Source organism: Nerophis lumbriciformis, linkage group LG28, assembly GCF_033978685.3.
Source record: "Nerophis lumbriciformis linkage group LG28, RoL_Nlum_v2.1, whole genome shotgun sequence".
Lineage (NCBI taxonomy): Eukaryota > Metazoa > Chordata > Actinopteri > Syngnathiformes > Syngnathidae > Nerophis > Nerophis lumbriciformis.
The window spans coordinates 21,559,347-21,579,042 of NC_084575.2; the positions used below are offsets into that span (position 1 = coordinate 21,559,347).

Here is a 19,696-nt window from a genome sequence, read left to right on the forward strand (position 1 = left end):
CTTGTGTGAGATAAATTTAATTGCATAAAAATAAAAAATTTAAAAATTTAAAATATTCGAGGGCGTTTTATTACCAAATACACAGTAAATTCATCAAAATGCATTTAAAAAAGAAAAAAAAAAGTTTATTTTATCGTCGTCAGAAAAAATATATTGGCGACTATTTTGAACTAAGATGTCCTGTAAGTATGGGTGAGATAACAATTTTTTAAATAAAACCCTTCGTGGGCGTTTTATTACCAAATACACAGTAAATTAATCAAAATGCATACAAAATTATATATGTATATATATAAAACGTGATTATTTTATCGTCGTCAGAAAAAAAATATCTTGGCGAATGACGCTAGGGACCGCTGCACGCGCATGCGCTCTTGAGCTTCACGCAGCCCGCGCCGGTGGTGAATGCAAGCGAGAGAAATTCAACTGCGTGATCCGAGAGGCAGACAGGCGCAGGCGTTGTTTCCTGGTCTTGGAGGGATTTTGCGGGCTCCTATTTTACACCAAAACCGGACACAACGTGATTGGGGAACGGGTAAGAAGCCCAAATCGTATTCTTGAGCTCATAATGTACCAGAAATACCGTTTTGGTCGCCGCATCAACACCGTAGCTGGCTGGATGCCGCATGTCGGCTCTCGGAGTTCAAAACAAATGCGACAAAGTCGGCAATACAATGTTGTTCCGCGGTAATTGCGCGGGCTATTTGGTGTGTTTTTTCCCCCTCGCCGGGCTCCCTTGTTGGTGCCGTTTGTGCGGCTTGTCTGCGTGTACACTTGAGGAAGTTAAATGCTTTGTGTTCCCACGCGGCGGCGGCGGCGGCGCTCGCCGTGAGAAAAGTATGGAGAAGTAAAGGCCTAACGCGAGGCCCAGCGCGCTTTTTGAGTGACAGCTCTTTTGGCCAATCAGACAAGGCAGACCAGACGCTCTCCACCAATCCGCTTGGCTCTTTGTCCTTCCGTAAGCAAATGTGTCACCGCCCACCGGTTATAAAACAGGACAATAAAGTGTGACGTCCAGGCATGATGCGACCAAAAACAACACAGAAATACGGACTTAATATTTAACATGTTTGCGAAACATGTTTCAATTTCATACAATGGAATTAAATGACATTTTAAGACGCACTGTTCTTTTGGTTCCCTCCTTTTTTTTTAGCTTGGTTTGTAATGCATGTAGCTGGGATCTGTCTATAAAACACATGCAGTTTTGTCACCATTTTAGCATTTTTCCTCTTTTACAGTCTGTGTGTTTTTTTTGCCCTAATGTCGTCAGGGGACAAACGCCGCCTTTCTTTTTGCCTGTTAGCTTCGCCTCCCATTGTGTCTGAACGTGACCAGCAACCACGTGGGCTGAGTGGTGTGTGTGTGTGTGGAGAATATCCGGTTTGGTCTGCAAGACACTTGCTGTGTCTGCACAAACCAAGCCCATCTATGGCCCCAAGGAAGATATTGCCATTCTTATTACGTATTTATTTGATGGCTCAATCCCGTCTACTGCGGTGTTTTTCAACCTTTTTTTGAGGAGGCACATATTTTTTCATTGAAAAAAAATCCAGAGGCATGCCACTTGCAAAAATGAAACTCAGCAGCCAATATTGACAGTAAAAAGTCGTTCTCGCAATTGTTTGATATGAATTCAAACCGTAACCAACCATGCATCACTGTAGCTCGTCTCAAAGTATCAATCAATCAATCAATGTTTATTTATATAGCCCTAAATCACAAGTGTCTCAAAGGGCTGCACAAGCCACGACGACATCCTCGGTTCAGAGCCCACATAAGGACAGGATAGGTTAAGTCTTTATTGTCCTTGCACAAGTACAACAAAACTTTGTTTTCAGCACAAACCCGTTCAAGATTGGACAAAACAAACAGTGTACAGGGTTACAGAACAGGAACGCTGATGGGTCGCCATAAGGCGCCCCGTAGAAGATGGGAAAAAGGTAAAACGCTGGGGAAGGATGAGTAAAAAAATACAATGTAGACTGGGCTCCTAAGGGGGCCCAGTCTGGAGTGGGAAAAAACCTCCATAGCAAAGCACATATACATCTCGAGATATCTAGCAGGTTCCCCCAAACCCAAGCGTCGAGGGCTTTGGGTTGGGGGGGGGGGGGTTGTAAGTGAGTTTGTTATGTCTTCGCTGCACTGTCCTTCAGGAGAGTCTCATTTGGAGAGCAGTGCAAAAAGAGGCAACAAGAATGTTAAGACAAGACAAAGAAGCAAGCAGGAGAGATAAGGGAGAGGAAAGGGGAGCGTCCACCCTCGATGAGTGCCAGAGAGAAAGAGCGAGGAAAAACTCACAACCCAGTGGTATGTCAATGTGAATGACTATGAGAAACCTTGGAGAGGACCGCAGATGTGGGGGAGATCGGATGCAATGGACGTCGAGTGGGTCTAGCATAATATTGTGAAAGTCCAGTCCATAGTGGATCTAACATAATAGTGAGAGTCCAGTCCATAGTGGGGCCAGCAGGGGGCCATCCCGAGCGGAGACGGGTCAGCAGCGCAGAGATGGGTCAGCAGCGCAGAGATGTCCCCAACCGATGCACAGGCGAGCGGTCCACCCCGGGTCCCGACTCTGGACAGCCAGCACTTCATCCATGGCCACTGGACCTGTGCCCTCCCCCCTTCCACAAGGGAGAGGGGGGCAGAAAAGAAAAGAAACGGCAGATCAACTGGTCTAAAAAGGGGGGTCTATTTAAAGGCGAGAGTATACAAATGAGTTTTAAGATGGGACTTAAATGCTTCTACTGAGGGAGCATCTCTAACTGTTACCGGGAGGGCATTCCATAGTACTGGAGCCCGCAGACTTTTTTTGGGCTCTGGGAATCACTAATAAGCCAGAGTTCTTTGAACCCAGATTTCTTGCCGGGACATATGATACAATACAATCAGCAAGATAGGATGGAGCTAGAATGTGTAGTATTTTATATGTAAGTAGTAAAACCTTAAAATTGTTTGATAAGAATTCAAACCGTAACCAACCATGCATCACTGTAGCTCCTCTCAAAGTAGGTGTACTGTCACGACCTGTCACATCACATCTTGACTTATTTTGAGTTTTTGGTGTTTTCCTGTGTGTAGTGTTTCAGTTCTTGTCTTGCGCTCCTATTTTGTTGTTGATTGCCATGTCATGTACGGCTGTACTCTGTGGACGCCGTCTGCTGCTCCACACGCTGTAAGTCTTTGCTGTCGTCCAGCATTCTGTTTTTTTTTTACTTTGCAGCCAATTCAGTTTTAGTTTCGTTTTGCATAGTCATCCCTAAGCTTCAATGCCTTTTTCTTAGCGCCTTTTGTTTATTTTTGGTTTAAGGATAGATTGATTGGCAACGCTAAATTGGTCTGTGTTGGCCCTGCGATGAGGTGGCGACTCGACTCCGTCCGAATGCAGCTGAGATAGGCTCCAGCACACCCCCGCGACCCCGAAAGGGACAAATGGTAGAAAATGGATGGATGGAGGACATTAGTTACCTTTCTACCTGTACGCTGCCTCCCATGTTCCCGACATCTACAAAGCAATTAGCTACATGCTGCCACCTACTGATATGGAAGAGTATTACACGGTTACTCTGCCGCGCTCTAGACAGCACAGACACTCAACAACGGCACATTATTTGCGGATTATAATTACTGGTTTGCAAAAAATATTTTTAACCCAATAATGTGAAATGACATCATCTCCCACGGCACAACAGACAATGTCCCACGGCACAACAGACAATGTCCCACGGTACAGTAGTGTGCCGCGGCACAGTGGTTGAAAAACACTGGTCTACTGAATGTCTCCCATCAGAGGCACTATTATGGGCAGGGCATGGTTATTCTCTATATGACAAAAGACTATCCTTGATCATTTCCCTTTCATAAGACAAAGGGAAGCCTGCTCTTTTGTTTGTGAGACTGCATGACAAAAAAAAAATTGCAAAACATATTTTTTCTAACTGCTGATCACCAGTCATTGGACATGTTTAATTACTAAAGGAGTTTACTTGTTATTTTAAGGTGAAGGGAACGCTGATCCTAAACCTGAATTTGTAACTCATCTCATTATCATTACCCGGCCTGGCTCACCTTTAGCGTGTTAGTTTTCTCCTTGCTGTGTTGCATCAACTAACTTGTGTACTTTGACACCGTCCTATCATTTCCCACACGCAGCTCACAAGTTGTTCAATTGGGATACAGCGGTAGTGATTAAACGTAATTGTCAGGGGTGTCATTATTCATCAGTAGTCGTAGTTTATTGAATGGTGCGTTCATTAGTTGATGTGTGTGTTTGTATGTGTGTACAGGAATACAGCCTTGATGTGGGCAGTATGAGTAAGACGCCCCCTAACAGAAGAGGGATAACATTTGAGGTGGGAGCTCAGCTCGAGGCCAGAGATAGCCTCAAAAACTGGTGAGTCATGGCCTCATTCATTCCTTTCCATCCTTGAAACTCTCCACCGCTTTAGTTTTACATTCCTTCTGGGACTGTGTTTAGGTGTTTGCTCTATGTGTAGCGTTTCACTCATAGCTTTCATATGTCATTGTTCTTTAATGAACAGTATGGTATCCAAGGTTATATTAAAGCGCTCTCGAAGGCCTCGTATCAGCCACCGGGAGGCCTAGATGTAATATTGCTCACGAAGATCATTATGGGTGTAACGATTCATCAATAGATCGATTTATATTCCTAAATTTCAAGTACTGTATTTTCCGGATTATAAGGCGCACTGCCGATGAATGGTCTATTTTTGATCTTTTTTCATATATAAAGCACACCGGATTATAAGGCACATCAAAGGAGTCATATTCAAAAAAAATTCTAAAAACACTTCCTTGTGGTCTACATAACATGTAATGGTGGTTCTTTGGTCAAAATGTTGCATGGATTATGTTTCACAGATCATCTTCATGCCGCTTTCTGACAGTCGCTTCCTGATGCGCCGTTTTGTGGGCGGTCTTATTTACGTGGCTCACCTTCGGCAGCGTCTTCTCCCCGTCGTCTTTGTTGTAGCGGTGTAGCGTGCAAGGACGGGGGTGGAAGAAGTGTCAAAAGATGGAGCTAACTGTTTTAATGACATTCAGACGTTACTTAAATCAACAACGGAGCACCTCCTCGTCTGGAAACAACAACGCCGTAAATATGTCCCGTGAAAAAACGTCAGACCGGAACTCTCTAATAATTAAAGTTCCTTGGGTGAATAATGTAAACTCACTACACCAATATGTTTTAGAGCTTTCATGGCGAGTTTACTGACAGATATGTAAGTAAGAACTTTACACTACCTTATATTAGAAATGGCAACAGCGGAGGATGAATGTCCCATAACAAGAAGATAGGGAAAAAGAAGAAGCTTATCGACTATCGACACAGACTGCAAAGGCGGACGCACGCACATTTTCAGGACTTAAGCAGATCCCAAATACAGATCAGAAGGTAAGAAAAGTGTCTTTTGCATAATATTGCGAATCAAAACGCCAGATAATGTCTTACCTTATACACACACCAGAGTAATACTAGTATGTTGAAGCATATCAAGCTGTGCTGCTTCATAGCTTGCCAAAGTCGTACTAAAACATTTCGATAGATTTTTGAGCGCCGTGTGTAATGTTCTATATTTTCAATGGAACAAATAAAATGTTGGTGTTGTTTACTTGAGTCATATTGCCATCATAGTGCAGCCTACACTTATCTTTTATGTTTGACTGCCATCTACTGGTCACACTTGTCATTACACCATGTACCAAATAAAATAGCTTTGAGGTTCGGGCCGTAGATCGATTGGTATCGGGCCGAACAAGAATTAAAAAAAAAATTGTTTTATTTATTTTTATTTGTTAAATTAACATAAAAAACACAAGATACACTTACAATTAGTGCACCAACCCAAAAAACCTCCCTCCCTCAGTTACACTCATTCGCACAAAAGGGTTGTTTCTTTCTGTTATTAATATTTCTGGTTCCTACATTATATATCAATATACCGTAGATCAATACAGTCTGCAGGGATACAGTCCGTAAGCACACATGATTGTATTTTTTTATGACAAAAAAAATGCCGCATTTAAAAATCAATTACCGTATTTTCCGCACTATAAGGCGCACCGGACTATTAGCCGCACCTTCTATGAATTACATATTTCATAATTTTGTCCACCAATAAGCCGCCCCGGACTAAAAGCCGCGCCTACGCTGCGCTAAAGTGAATGTCAAAAAAACGCTGCGCTAAAGTGAATGTCAAAAAAACAGTCAGATAGTTCAGTCAAACTTTAATAATATATTGAAAACCAGCGTTCTAACAACTCTGTCCCAAAATGTACGCAAATGTGCAATCACAAACATAGTAAAATTCAAAATGGTGTAGAGCAATATTAACATAATGTTGCTCGAACGTTAATGTCACAACACACAAAATAAACATAGCGCTCACCTTCTGAAGTTATTCTTCATTCGTAAATCCTTCGAATTCTTCGTCTTCGGTGTCCGAATTGAAAAGTTGTGCAAGCGTGGTATCCAAAATGGCCGGTTCCGTCTCGTAGAAGTCATCGGGAGTCAGTGTCGCTGTTGTTCTGTGAATCCTGCCTTCCGGAAAGCTCGGACCACAGTTGTGACCGAAATATCTGCCCAAGCATTTACGATCCACTGGCAAATGTTGGCGTATGTCGTCCGAGGCTGTCTGCCCGTCTTAGTGAAGGTGTGTTCGCCTTCGGAGCTGCGTGAAAAAAGCCACCCGGCCTCTTCGCGTAAACTTCCCTTAACCACTCGCTCATCTTTTCTTCATCCATCCATCCCTTCGAGTTAGCTTTTATGATGACGCCGGCTGGAAAGGTCTCTTTTGGCAAGGTCTTCCTTTTGAATATCACCATGAGTGGAAGTTAGCATGGCAAGCTAGAACCACAGTGAAGGATGACTTCATTCCCTGTGGTGCGAATATTCACCGTACGTGCTCCCGTTCCACAGTGCGGTTCAGTTGCTGTGAAATACGGTAGTAATCCGTGTGCGGATGGAGAGATTGCGTCTTTTTATGAACCGGATCGCTTATTAGGAGCCATTTTGTGGTCTTTACAGATGTAAACAGGAAATGAAACGTACGGTGATATCCGCGCGTTTTTTCTTCTTCTTCCGGGGGCGGGTGAAGCGCTTCCTGTTCTATGGGGGCGGGTGAAGCGCTTCCTGTTCTATGGGGGCGGGTGCTTTCCTTGGCGGTTGCTTGCGTAGAAGAAGAAGCGCTTCCTGTTCTACCGGGAAAAAAGATGGCGGCTGTTTACCGAAGTTGCGAGATCGAAACTTTATGAAAATTAATCGTAATAAAGCGCACCGGGTTATAAGGCGCACTGTTAGCTTTTGAGAAAAATTGTGGTTTTTAGGTGCGCCTTATAGTGCGGAAAATACGGTAAAAGGCGTCAGCAAAATAAACATATCTTACGCGGTACTGTCAGAAATAAAATTGCAAAAAACATATTAAATGTGGAAAAAATTAAATATTTGAACTCACAATTAGTAGGACCTATTCGACGCCAGAACAGCTGAGCTAGCTTCCGGGGTTGGCCGACATCGTCTCATAAGATGTAGTTTCTCTTTAAATATCCTTCTGAAAATAGCCTTGCAAATATATATCAACGTTTTGTTCTCCTTCTCTGCTATCCCGGTCTGGCTAAGGCGCAACACTTCCTGCTTCCTGCTAAATAGAAACTTGTGATTGGATACTTACTTTGGAATGACAAGTGAGTATCCAATCACAGTCTCGTTAACATCAGGCTACTTGGATAGGCTACTGTCAACAACTTGCGATCTGATTGGCTATTGCAACTGTCTATCAACTCTATGTGTTCTCATATTCATCCGCTAACGGTCCTGATGAGTATCCAATCACAGGACGCGTAAACGCCACGTTCAACATGAGGCCATCTCGAAGGCCTTACTGACAACAACTGGTGATCTGATTGGCTATCGCAACTGTCTATCAACTGTAGCTAGATCAACGCAGCTAGAATGTGTCATTAACATGTTTTATCCCGATATGAGGAAAGTATTAAAAGCTCCATCTTTGGCTAAATTGTTTGAGTTTATTTTGAACATGCAAGCATACAACATGATACATCACAATTTCCAGTATCTCTTTTCAACATGTTCAAAAAGGAGTAGGAAGAAGCAGAGCTTATTTAATCCTACCCCTTTTCTTTTACATAACAGTTGCTAAAACTTTTGTTCACTTCCTGTTCTCAATTTATTCACAATATACTCCATAATAAAAATAAATTAATAAATAATAATTGGTGAAGTAAGTTATATTTCATATGGTGAGATGAGTAAGATTATTTTGAGAATGAATGAATGGATGGATGAAATAAATTCAGAATGTTTATCATGGTTCTTCTTCTTTGTACTTTGTAAACACTTTAGTTTGAAGAGTTTCTTGAAGTGGATCATATTAGTACATTGTTTGATTTCTTTGCTTAACCCATTCCATAATTTAATTCCACATACTGATATACTGAAGGTCTTAAGTGTTGTACGTGCATACAAATGTTTTAAATTACATTTTTCTCTAAGATTATATTTCTCCTCTTTTTTTGAGAAGAATTGTTGTATATTCTTGGGTAGCAGGTTATAGTTTGCTTTGTGTATAATTTTAGCTGTTTGCAAATTCACTATGTCTTGGAATTTCAGTATTTTTGATTCAATAAATAAAGGATTTGTATGTTCTCTATATCCAACATTATGTTTTATTCTAACTGATCTTTTTTGTAACCCCGTTAATGAATGAAGTGTACTTTTGTAATTATTTTCCCATATTTCTACACAATAACTCAGATATGGTAACACTAGCGAGCAGTAGAGAATATGAAGTGATTTTTGGTCTAGAACATGTTTTGCTTTATTCATTATTGACGTGTTTCTTGTTACTTTATGTTGTATATTTTTTACATGAGATTCCCAGTTCAATTTATCATCAATCATTATAACTAGAAATTTGGTTTCATTTACTCTTTCAATTTCTATGCCGTCTATTTGTAGACGGAATCATTTATGTTGTGTATATTGCACAACTCTTTGTCTGATCCCTCACCTAGCTCTAGTCACCAACAAAAATTGCCTTTTTAAAAAGGGCTAATTAAAACCACCTAATCCACACAAGGTGCAATTGCCTAGTGAGTGTACGCCCTCAGTTTTGTACAATTTAAATATTTCCTCTTTACCTTCAAAGATTCTTAATTGTCAAGCCGCTCTTCACATGCACACTGGACAGTCAGTCTAGCAGTAGAAAACACCTGCTGCTGCTGCTGCTGCTGCTCGTGCTTGTTACCAAGGGCACGTTGGCATGACAATGACCTAGTAACAAGGGCATTTTCTTTTTTTAAGTGTTTAATCAAAATAATTCACAATGACCTGTAAATGTATTATGCATGTAAGGCTAGTAGTTGGTAATGGTACTCAAATACATCCTACTTGCTCCTTTACTTCACTATCTTTTGAGTATGTGACTCCGCTTGCCACAGTAGCATTGTACTTTTAATATCTACGGCTTTTCACACACACAAGTGAATGCAAGCATACTTGGTCAACAGCCATACAGGTCACATTGAGGGTGGCCATATAAACAACTATAACACTGTTACAAATATGCGCCACACTGGGAAACCACACCAAACAAGAATGAAAAACACATTTCGGGAGAACATCCGCACCGTAACACAACATAAACACAACAGAACAAATACCCAAAACCCCCTGCAGCACTAACTCTTCCGGGACGCTACACTCCAGCCTCTCCCACCTCAACCCCGCCCACCTCAACCTCCTCATGCTCTCTCAGGGAGAGCATGTCCCAAATTCCAAGCTGCTTTTTTGAGGCATGTTAAAAAAAAATAATGCACTTTGTGACTTCAATAATAAATATGGCAGTGCCATGTTGGCATTTTTTTCCATAGCTTGAGTTGATTTATTTTGGAAAACCTTGTTACATTGTTTAATGCATTCAGCGGGGCATCACAACAAAATTAGGTATAATAATGTGTTAATTCCACGACTGTATATATCTGTATCGGTTGATATCGGAATCGGTAATTAAGAGTTGGACAATATCTGATATCGGCAAAAAAGCCATTATCGGACATCTCTATTCATTATCAATAAAAAAACGTTTTTTTAAAAAGCTAATACCGATTTAAAAAAAAAAAAAAAAAAGGCCAATCCCCATATACCTGTCGAAATACCAAATATCTGCGCAGATAATCGTTCAACCCCTAATTGATTTATCTGTCTCGTCATTGTTTGTTTTTTTCTATCATTGGCAAAGCAATGTTAAACATACTGAATTCTGCAGGAGGATGTTAGATCAGGTTAAAAAGTGTTTTTGAGAATATCACCATCCTTATTTTATGGTTATTGGGAAGCAAAGGGCTTAAAATGTTCTGTTTTTTGCCCCTTAGGTATGCTGGCACCATTGAAAAGATTGACTACGACGATGAGAAAGTGCTAATTCATTACCGTCACTGGAGCCATCGCTACGACGAGTGGTTTGACTGGACAAGTCCTTACTTGAGACCCGTGGAGAGGGTCCAGTTGAGGCGTCAAGGCCTGCAAGACGACGCTCCTGTGCCTGTAAGTCAGGAAGGCTCTTGGCTTTGCTTCCAGTTCAATTTTTTTTTTTTTTCTTATCCTGTACTGGGAAAGGTTGTGAAATGTTCTGTGTTTGGTGCGTTGCACATTTTTTTTTATGACTTGGCCCTCAAATGTGTTGTCACTAAAGCCCATCCCATAACCTTTATGTCAGTGCATTAACCAGTAAACAAGGCTGTGCAAACTGGGACTGAAATGTTTGTTTATCTTTTCCAGGGTTTTCAAGTGAATGATAAGGTTCTAGCAAGCTGGTCTGACTGCCGTTTCTATCCTGCTAAAGTCATCTCCGTCAACAAAGATGGTGGGTGAATTCAAAATCTGTTTCTTTCTATTCTTTAGGAAATATTTGATTCATAATTAATGATTACTACTATGCGGAAATGTGTTTTTCGCAGTCTTGTCCAGAACTAATTAACAGTGACAAGCGATGGATTACTGCATATTTTACAGAATCAAATTACAATATTGTGCACGTTTATTTTTTTAGCTTCGATTTCCATTTAAAATTAGAAGCTGCCGTAAAACAAAGCCTTGTTGTTTTTATTGTACTTTTGTCTTCCACAGCATCGTACACTGTGAAGTTCTTTGATGGGGTCATTCAGACAGTAAAGGAAATACACGTGAAACCTTTTATTAAAGAGGTACTTATGACAAATATTCCAAATCTCTTGGTACAGTACTCCATTTTTTACCCAGTGTCCTTGTTTGCCCAAAAACAGAGAGCTGCAGGGAAACCTCGGAGTTTGGAAAGAAATATGGTTAGGAGAGTGGCAAACCGCAGGAGGCCTCAAGTTAACGGCGATCCCAGGACCAAGCGGGCGAGGCGCAGCACCTCTGACCAGGAGGATGAAAGTAACAGTGAAGACGAGGAGCACGAAGCCAGAATGGCGAACAGAAAAAACAAGCGAGCAAATGGTAAAATGGAGCCCGCTCTTAAACAGGCGGAGGAAAAAATTGTGCAAGCGGACCAGAAGAAGCCCTGCGGTGATGCAGAAGCGACCAGCCGACTTACAAACGGAGCAAATGACTCTCATAAACAAAATGATGACACATTTCATGTAAACGGAGAAGTGAAAAAAGAGGATATTGAAATTGAAGCAAGCGCAACACAGCAATACTCTGACTCAGTCAAGCCATGCACAGAAGTGCCCAATCCAGTAGAGCAGACACCCACACAATCCAATGGAGATGTGGAGCAGAAACCAAACATCCAATCAGAGACCTCACAGCCTGCAGAAGACGTGCCGCCGCCTGCCCCGCCGCCTGTGAAACGTAAGTCTTTATACAGTGAACAATAAATAATTTTTTTCCCTAAAATGCAGATGTAAATACTAATACATATTTTTTAGTGGGTATTAATTAGGGATGTGCCTATTGATCAGCCACCAATCAGTATCAGCCGATTTTCTTGAAAAACTACGCATTCACAATTTCCAGTTACTGCCTTTCAAAGTCGATCACAAACGCCAATTCCCTATTAAAATATTTATTCTTAGTCCCCTGGCTGACAAAGTAGCAGCTAATTATGTTTCTCCATACTCAGTGTGCAGCTGCTACCCTAAGTTAATACAAATCACCTCCATTACGGCAAAGAAACTGCGTTTCTGAGTACCGGTATCTTAAGTATCATTATCAATTATTAGGACGAGACTAAACATGTTACACACCGAGAGCAAGCAGAAGCAGGCATGCTAATAGCGTAGCCAGCCAAAACCAACAGAAGAAATAAGTGCTTAGTAAAGTTTAAGAAGTGTAGACAAAATCACCTCGCAGCAGAAAGTTATCAGATATTAACAAGTAGATTAATAAGGATAATATTTAAACTGTTGGTGTGTCAGCATTGTCACAGTCAGTACACATGTACGAGTAGGGCAGATAGATGGATTAAGGTGTTGTCGAAACCAATGAATACTAGAATGATTAGATTTTCTGAACATAATTTTTTTTACTGTGTATGTTAATGTTTACAAATTCTGAGAATAATTCCCTGGACACAGAAGGTCTTTGAAGATAAAAATGATATCAATTAGTAATAGATAGTGGTTTTTGATTTTGTTTAATTATTGTGTATTATCGACTGTTTAGCTAAAATAATTGTATTTAATAAAAGAGAATAAGGAACTAGTTTAAAGGCCTACTGAAACCCACGACTACCGACCACGCAGTCTGATAGTTTATACATCAATGATGAAATCTTAACATTGCAACACATGCCAATACGACGGGTTAACTTATAAAGTGCAATTTTAAATTTCCTGCGAAACTTCCGGTTGAAAACGTCTAGGTATGATGACGTATGCGCGTGACGTCGATGGTTGAAACGGAAGTATTGGGACGCCATTGTATCCAATACAAAAAGCTCAGTTTTCGTCGCAAAATTCCACAGTATTCTGGACATCTGTGTTGGTGAATCTTTTGCAATTTGTTTAATGAACAATGGAGACTGCAAAGAAGAAACCTGTAGATGCGATCGGTGTATTAGCGTCTGGCTACAGCAACACAACCAGGAGGACTTTGACTTGGATAGCAGACGCGCTATCCGACGCTAGCCGCCGACCGCATCGATGATCGGGTGAAGTCCTTCGTCGCTCCGTCGATCGCTGGAACGCAGGTAAGCTTCGGTGTTGATGAGCAGATGAGGGTTGGCGTAAGTGGAGAGCTAATGTTTTTATCATAGCTCTGTCGAGGTCCGTAGCGAAGTTAGATTCAATGGCGTCGTTAGCAACAGCATTGTTAAGCTTCGCCAGGCAGGAAAGCATTAACCGTGTAGTTACAGGTCCATGGTTTAATAGTATTGTTGATTTTCTGTCTATCCTTCCAGTCAGGGGTTTATTTATTTTGTTTCTATCTGCAGTTAAGCCCGATGCTATCACGTTAGCTCCGTAGCTAAAGTGCTTCACTGATGTATTGTCGTGGAGATAAAAGTCACTGTGAATGTCCATTTCGCGTTCTCGACTCTCATTTTCAAGAGGATATAGTATCCGAGGTGGTTTATAATACAAATCCGTGATCCACAATAGAAAAAGGAGAGAGTGTGGAATCCAATGAGCTCTTGTACCTAAGTTACGGTCAGAGCGAAAAAAGATGCGTCCTGCACTGCACTCTAATACTTCACTCTCACGTTCCTCATCCACGAATCTTTCATCCTGGCTCAAATTAATGGGGTAATCGTCGCTTTCTCGGTCCCAATCGCTCTCGCTGCTGGTGTAAACAACGGGGAAATGTGAGGAGACTTTCAACTTGTGACGTCACGCTACTTCCGGTACAGGCAAGGCTTTTTTTTTATCAGCGACCAAAAGTTGAGAACTTTATCGTCGTTGTTCTATACTAAATCCTTTCAGCAAAAATATGGCAAAATCGCGAAATGATCAAGTATGACACATAGAATGGATCTGCTATCCCCGTTAAAATAAAAAAAATTCATTTCAGTAGGCCTTTAAATATGTTGCTGATATTGTTGAACTTTCAATAGCACTCACCATAAATAAAAAGAATAATGGGCCGGTCTCGCTCATGGATGATTGGAATCAGCAGCAAAAATTCCTGATCGGAACATACCTAATACTAATGTGGGGGCTGAGGAAAGTCTGATGAATGTCTTTGTCACTCTTGTCTTTGACAGCGGTGAGGAAGCAGGGTTTCCACAATCCAAACAGATTCAGCAGAGAACCACGTGAGTGCATCCTGAAATGTGTGCCTCTGTTATAAAAGATACGTTGCATTTTAATAGACGTCTCTGAATCATACCTGACTTGTCCCATTGCACTTTGCAGTGTACCGCGTCATCAAAAACCAACCTCCTCCCGTACTCTCCATCAACCTCGACCACAACCCGTTTAAGTGTAGTGCCCCCGGCTGCACAAAGTCATTCCGTAAGGCTAAGCTGTTGCATTACCATATGAAATATTACCATGGTGAGGAGCAACCTCTGGAGTCCGAGTGCAGCCCCTCCAGGAGCATCCAGACCAGAGCATCAGAAAAACAAGCCACAGGCTCCAGTCTGGACGGCCCAAAGAGAAGGAGAACCATTTCGGCTTCTATGCGTGAGTAGTTCCTCATTGGATAGATAGAGAAAGTCAGCACGAGCGTGCTCACGAGGCTCACACTAAATGCTAATCAAGCAGATTCAACTGGTTCTAAACCGGTTGTGTTCATCTAAAAACAGGAATCCGCATTATTGATGGTTAATTAGTAGTGCACAGTCTCATGATTCTGGTGGCTTCGATAAATCAACATTAAGTAACACATTATTGCAGGTTCCAACCATCTCATATTTGCCCAATGCGCACATTTCCCCCCCAGACACTGTTGTAGCTGCTGCAGCTACTCGAGGTGAAGTGAAACCTGCAGGCAGACGCACATCTGCTCCCTCTGCAATCAACATGCATGGCCACCAGCAGAGGGCGCTACTCAGGGAGAAAAGCAAGGAGAACCAGCTGAACAGAAATGGATGCCTACAGGATAAAGTGGCAGACAAGTGCAGCTTTGACTTTGGTCAGTAATATTTCCCCCGTGTAAAATGACCACACTTGCGGATAATAGCAGTGTTAAGTTGCACACATTTCTTGCAAATTTTCTAGGTCTAATGAAAGACAGGCCAAAAGAAAAACCCAAACAGAAGGACTTCCTTCGCATTAAGCTAAAGAAGAGGAAGAAAAAGAAAAAGCTCCAGTCTGGTAAGCAAGGCTTTTGTGCATCATGCCATTGCATACATCTGCAGCTCTGCATGTCCACTCACTGTTACATTGTGAAAGTGGCTTAGCTGAACAGTATGGGAGTCCCCCATTTTGTCCTGTTTGCTGTGGTGGCTGAACCTCTGTGTGTGGGAGAAGTGTTACATCTGTTACCGGATCCATCACCCCATTCAGCCAATCCAATAATATGCTCTCACATCTCTTAAGCCTGATTTAATTACATTGCAACAGCACGAAAGGCAGATTGTACTGTGGAATTAATAATGACTAACCTGAACACATTCAAACACTTATCGCTCTCAGTTATGCATGTACGTATGTGTACGTGTCGGCTCCCTTCCACCGATGAGCCATATGACATTCAGGGACCCAATGATTAACCGGTTTTACTATTAGCCGTGATTCAAAACGTCACGGTTATTTAAGTGCAAAGGCGACATTACACCATGTGTTAGAGTCCTCCTCATTCGCCTTAAACGGACATTATGCCGGTACGTCATTTTCGGCACAACCTGCACGGGATGAAAACAAATTTACACGCTCCATTCGAGATACACGCTCTCGTAGCTTTAAATGGCGGCAGGACAAAGCTGCAAACTGTTCTCACCCCCAAAAAATGCTGTAGTCGGCAGTGTGGCAACAGTTTGGGTACGTAAAAAATGACCAGGAAGTAATTGAAGACGATATCTTACCCACTTGCAAAACCTGCCAAAGGAAAGTTGCGGTTAAAGCAGACCTGGGCAATTATTTTGACTCGGGGGGGCCCACATTGACAGCAAAAAATGTGTCTGGGGACCAGTATTAAAATATATATATATATATATATATATATATATATATATATATTAGAGATGTCCGATAATATCGGCCGATAAATGCGTTAAAATGTAATATCGGAAATTATCGGTATCGTTTTTTTAATTATCGTATCGGTATCGTTTTTTTTTTTTTTTTTTTTTTATTAAATCAACATAAAAAACACAAGATACACTTACAATTAGTGCACCAACCCAAAAAACCTCCCTCCCCCATTTACACTCATTCACACTCATTCACACAAAAGGGTTGTTTCTTTCTGTTATTAATATTCTGGTTCCTACATAATATATCAATATATATCCATACAGTCTGCAAGGGATACAGTCCGTAAGCACACATTATTATGCGTGCTGCTGGTCCACTAATAGTACTAACCTTTAACAGTTAATTTTACTAATTTTCATTAATTACTAGTTTCTATGTAACTTTTTATATTGTTTTACTTTCTTTTTTTATTCAAGAAAATGTTTTTAATTTATTTATCTTATTTTATTAATTAAAAAAAAAAGTACCTTATCTTCACCATACCTGGTTGTCCAAATTAGGCATAATAATGTGTTAATTCCACGACTGTACATATCGGTTGATATCGGTATCGATTGATATCTGTATCGGTAATTAAAGAGTTGGAGAATATCGGATATCGGCAAAAAGCCATTATGCGACATCCCGAGTAATATCCCATAAGTCACTCAAAAGCGCAGATTCCAACCATTGAACTGCATTTTATAGTTCAAGACTTGCGGTAAATCATGCAGACTTTGTGAGAGCCAAAAACGATTACTTTGGAGAAAAAATATGATTCAGAACCTTATATTTTTGATCCTGAATATAAGGTGGATGAGCTACAAGTTTAACAAGCTCTGCTAAACAGATCTTGCTTTAGTGAAACACCAAGCATCGTGTAGCAGTGTTGCTAAGTGCCAAACAAAAAATACAAACTACAAACATGATAAATATAGCTTACTGTACAATGTCTGCTCTCACTGTGATGACGACTGATAGGATGTCCATATATTCCCCTTTATATGAAGAATTAATCATGAAAATTATTCCTGCAGACACCTTCGGTTGTGTGTGTTTGTCTCCAGGTATACATTGAATGTCACAGATTAACAACTTCTAGTTACATGGCTAAATCCTCCTAATATCCAAATGAGAGGCAGGTTTTATAATCTAGAATAACTTTGACGAGCCGAGACGCGATAATGCGAGACCAGTAGGATATCGCGGCCAGCTCACAGTAAAGCAGCAGAGGGTTACTTAGCTGGGTGTTGTCAATCCGCCGCTAAAAAATAGTTTATCTGCGTTAGCGCTTATAATAACAACATTGCTAATATTTGGTTAATATTCAGGTCACGATATGTATATAGGGCATTGTTGGCGGGTTTTGGATGTTTATTTAGAGGGTTTTGTGGGAGGAATAGAGAGCCTCCATTGACTACATTGTTAGTGGACTTTTTATGTATTTATTTACGACTTAGAATGCATAAAAAAAGAAAAACATATGTGTTCACGTCTTACGTAAGGATTGTGAATGATTTTATTATTGATTTTTATTAAGGATCCCCATTAGCTAGTTGCCACAACAACCCACTAGTCTTCCTGGGGTCCACCAACTCAATACAATTACAAGTAAAACATAATTATAACGACACAAATACAGAAACAAATAAAAGCATCAATAAGAAAACAAGCAAACAATTTACAGTCACAGAATAATAATTACCATATAAATAGAGCTACACAATACAAAACCAAACAAAAATCATCAATAAGCAAACTAAATTACAGACTCAGATAAAATATTACTTTCCTTTTAAAAACCTGTTTACTTTCAATGCTGGTGAGAATTTGAGGCAGGTTATTCCAGAGTGATACAGATCTATGAATAAAAGATTTCCGCAAAGCATTCTTCCTGGGACGAGGGAGTACAAAATGCCCCTCACTAGACGCCCTGGTATTATGATCATTTTTGCGTATTTCCAGTATGACTGATCTGATACTATGGTCGAAGTGCAGAAGTGTTACTCCAGTGAGGTCAATCTACGGAAATTACCGAAGACGTTCGGAGCGGAATATTCAAAAATGGCTGACCGTAGGGCTGCACAATCATGGCCAAAATAATAATCACGATTATTTTTTATCAATGTTGAAATCACGATTGTTATGATTATTTACAATGTTATGTCAACCTAATTTTATTGCCCTTTCTATTTTAAACACAAATAAGTGTTAACTGTGCGTTCATTTCAAAATTAAATATAATACAAATTTACAAAGGGCTAACTAAAAATACATATGCCTTTGCAGAGTGCGATCATAAAGTGCAAATAAGTGAAAAAAATAAGATTATGCAGAAAAGACAGATATAAGGAACACACTGTGCTGCTCAGTGTATATAGGACATCCATTAATCCAACCATTTTCTACGGTTTGTGTCTTTGCTAAATAAAACGTATTACATCTGTTATTTATGCGTGTGTTTGAGAGATGGATGGATATGGTGTCGGTCCCTTAGTCCAGGGTTGATGTTCCAGTACTCTGTACGTCGGTCGGGGCTGTAAGCCGTTGACGGGCGGGGACAGCTCTGTGAGCAACCGTAACTGTTTGGATTATTAGCTTCACGTCACGGGCAAACAATGGCGGTTGAGGAAAGAAGGAAAGTATTTCTAATGCTTAACCTGCCGCCGCAACATAATAATTTGTTTAAATGTGCACACCAGCGCAGCTTTGCCGTGCAACTTATTGTGGCATTTCAGGGTTTGCGGGAGGATGCCGAGAGAACGGTGAGGCGTGCGGGCGTGTTTTTTTAAGCAATAAAATATGGGTCACTCTATGGGAGAGAGGGGCACCACTGTAATAATGCATTTATTTTTCCAAATCTTTTCGGTAGCTACAGGCGAACAGCTGATAACTGTCTGTCACCCTCTCACTCACTCTTATTTGCTCTCACATGAGTCCACTGACTTTTGGTCAGTGATATGCAGCGGAGCCTGATTTTTAAATTTGAATATCACAGACTCTCATTTAATCGTAGCGGCCAAAATCGTCATCACGAATAAACTTTGATTAATTGTGCAGCTCGAAATTACTGAATTTGTGGCATTTTGTGATATTCAGACGGTACTTTGCAGATCGTAAATACAATTGGATATGGTTTAATGGATACAATGAAACACAATTAAGCATATAAAGTCAAAATTGTTTTTGCACTACTGGTACTTTAAAGATTGCTTTTTCCTATCGATGTTGAATAAACTATAGGTATTGTAAGTTACGGTAATATAGCAAGTGTAAAGTAACTTTTAAAAGAGTATTAAAAATGAATAATTAGGCATAATTATATTTTATTATTCTCCCCTGGCTGATGAATATAGTTAATCTTAGTCTTACAGTAATACAAAACATTATTAATTTTTAATACTCTTTGTTTATATATATTATTTTGTACCGTTATGTTAATATTTGACTACTGTAATTTCCGACAGTAATAAATAACATCACAATCTCCTAGGAATGTCTTTGATTTTACGTATTTTTGTGCTGTGAAGTTAATCAATGCATAATTGTGAAC

The 19,696-nt window shown here is 40.5% G+C and overlaps 1 protein-coding gene across 2 annotated transcripts in view; it reads left to right on the plus strand.

Moving 5' to 3' along the window:
- The first annotated feature begins 380 nt into the window (after positions 1-380).
- Positions 381-19,696, plus strand: part of phf20a (PHD finger protein 20, a) — a 37,492-nt gene continuing 18,176 nt past the window's right edge. Inside the window, exons 1-10 of one of the 2 annotated variants that reach the window (XM_061923861.2) lie at positions 381-535; positions 4,290-4,396; positions 10,417-10,588; positions 10,823-10,907; positions 11,171-11,247; positions 11,326-11,878; positions 14,229-14,279; positions 14,380-14,649; positions 14,909-15,100; positions 15,187-15,282. In XM_061923861.2, the coding sequence (XP_061779845.2) occupies positions 4,314-4,396; positions 10,417-10,588; positions 10,823-10,907; positions 11,171-11,247; positions 11,326-11,878; positions 14,229-14,279; positions 14,380-14,649; positions 14,909-15,100; positions 15,187-15,282 (1,579 nt within the window). In that variant the 5' untranslated portion in view covers positions 381-535; positions 4,290-4,313. The remainder of the gene's footprint in view (positions 536-4,289; positions 4,397-10,416; positions 10,589-10,822; positions 10,908-11,170; positions 11,248-11,325; positions 11,879-14,228; positions 14,280-14,379; positions 14,650-14,908; positions 15,101-15,186; positions 15,283-19,696) is intronic. The other variant, XM_061923862.2, reaches the window with a different exon arrangement.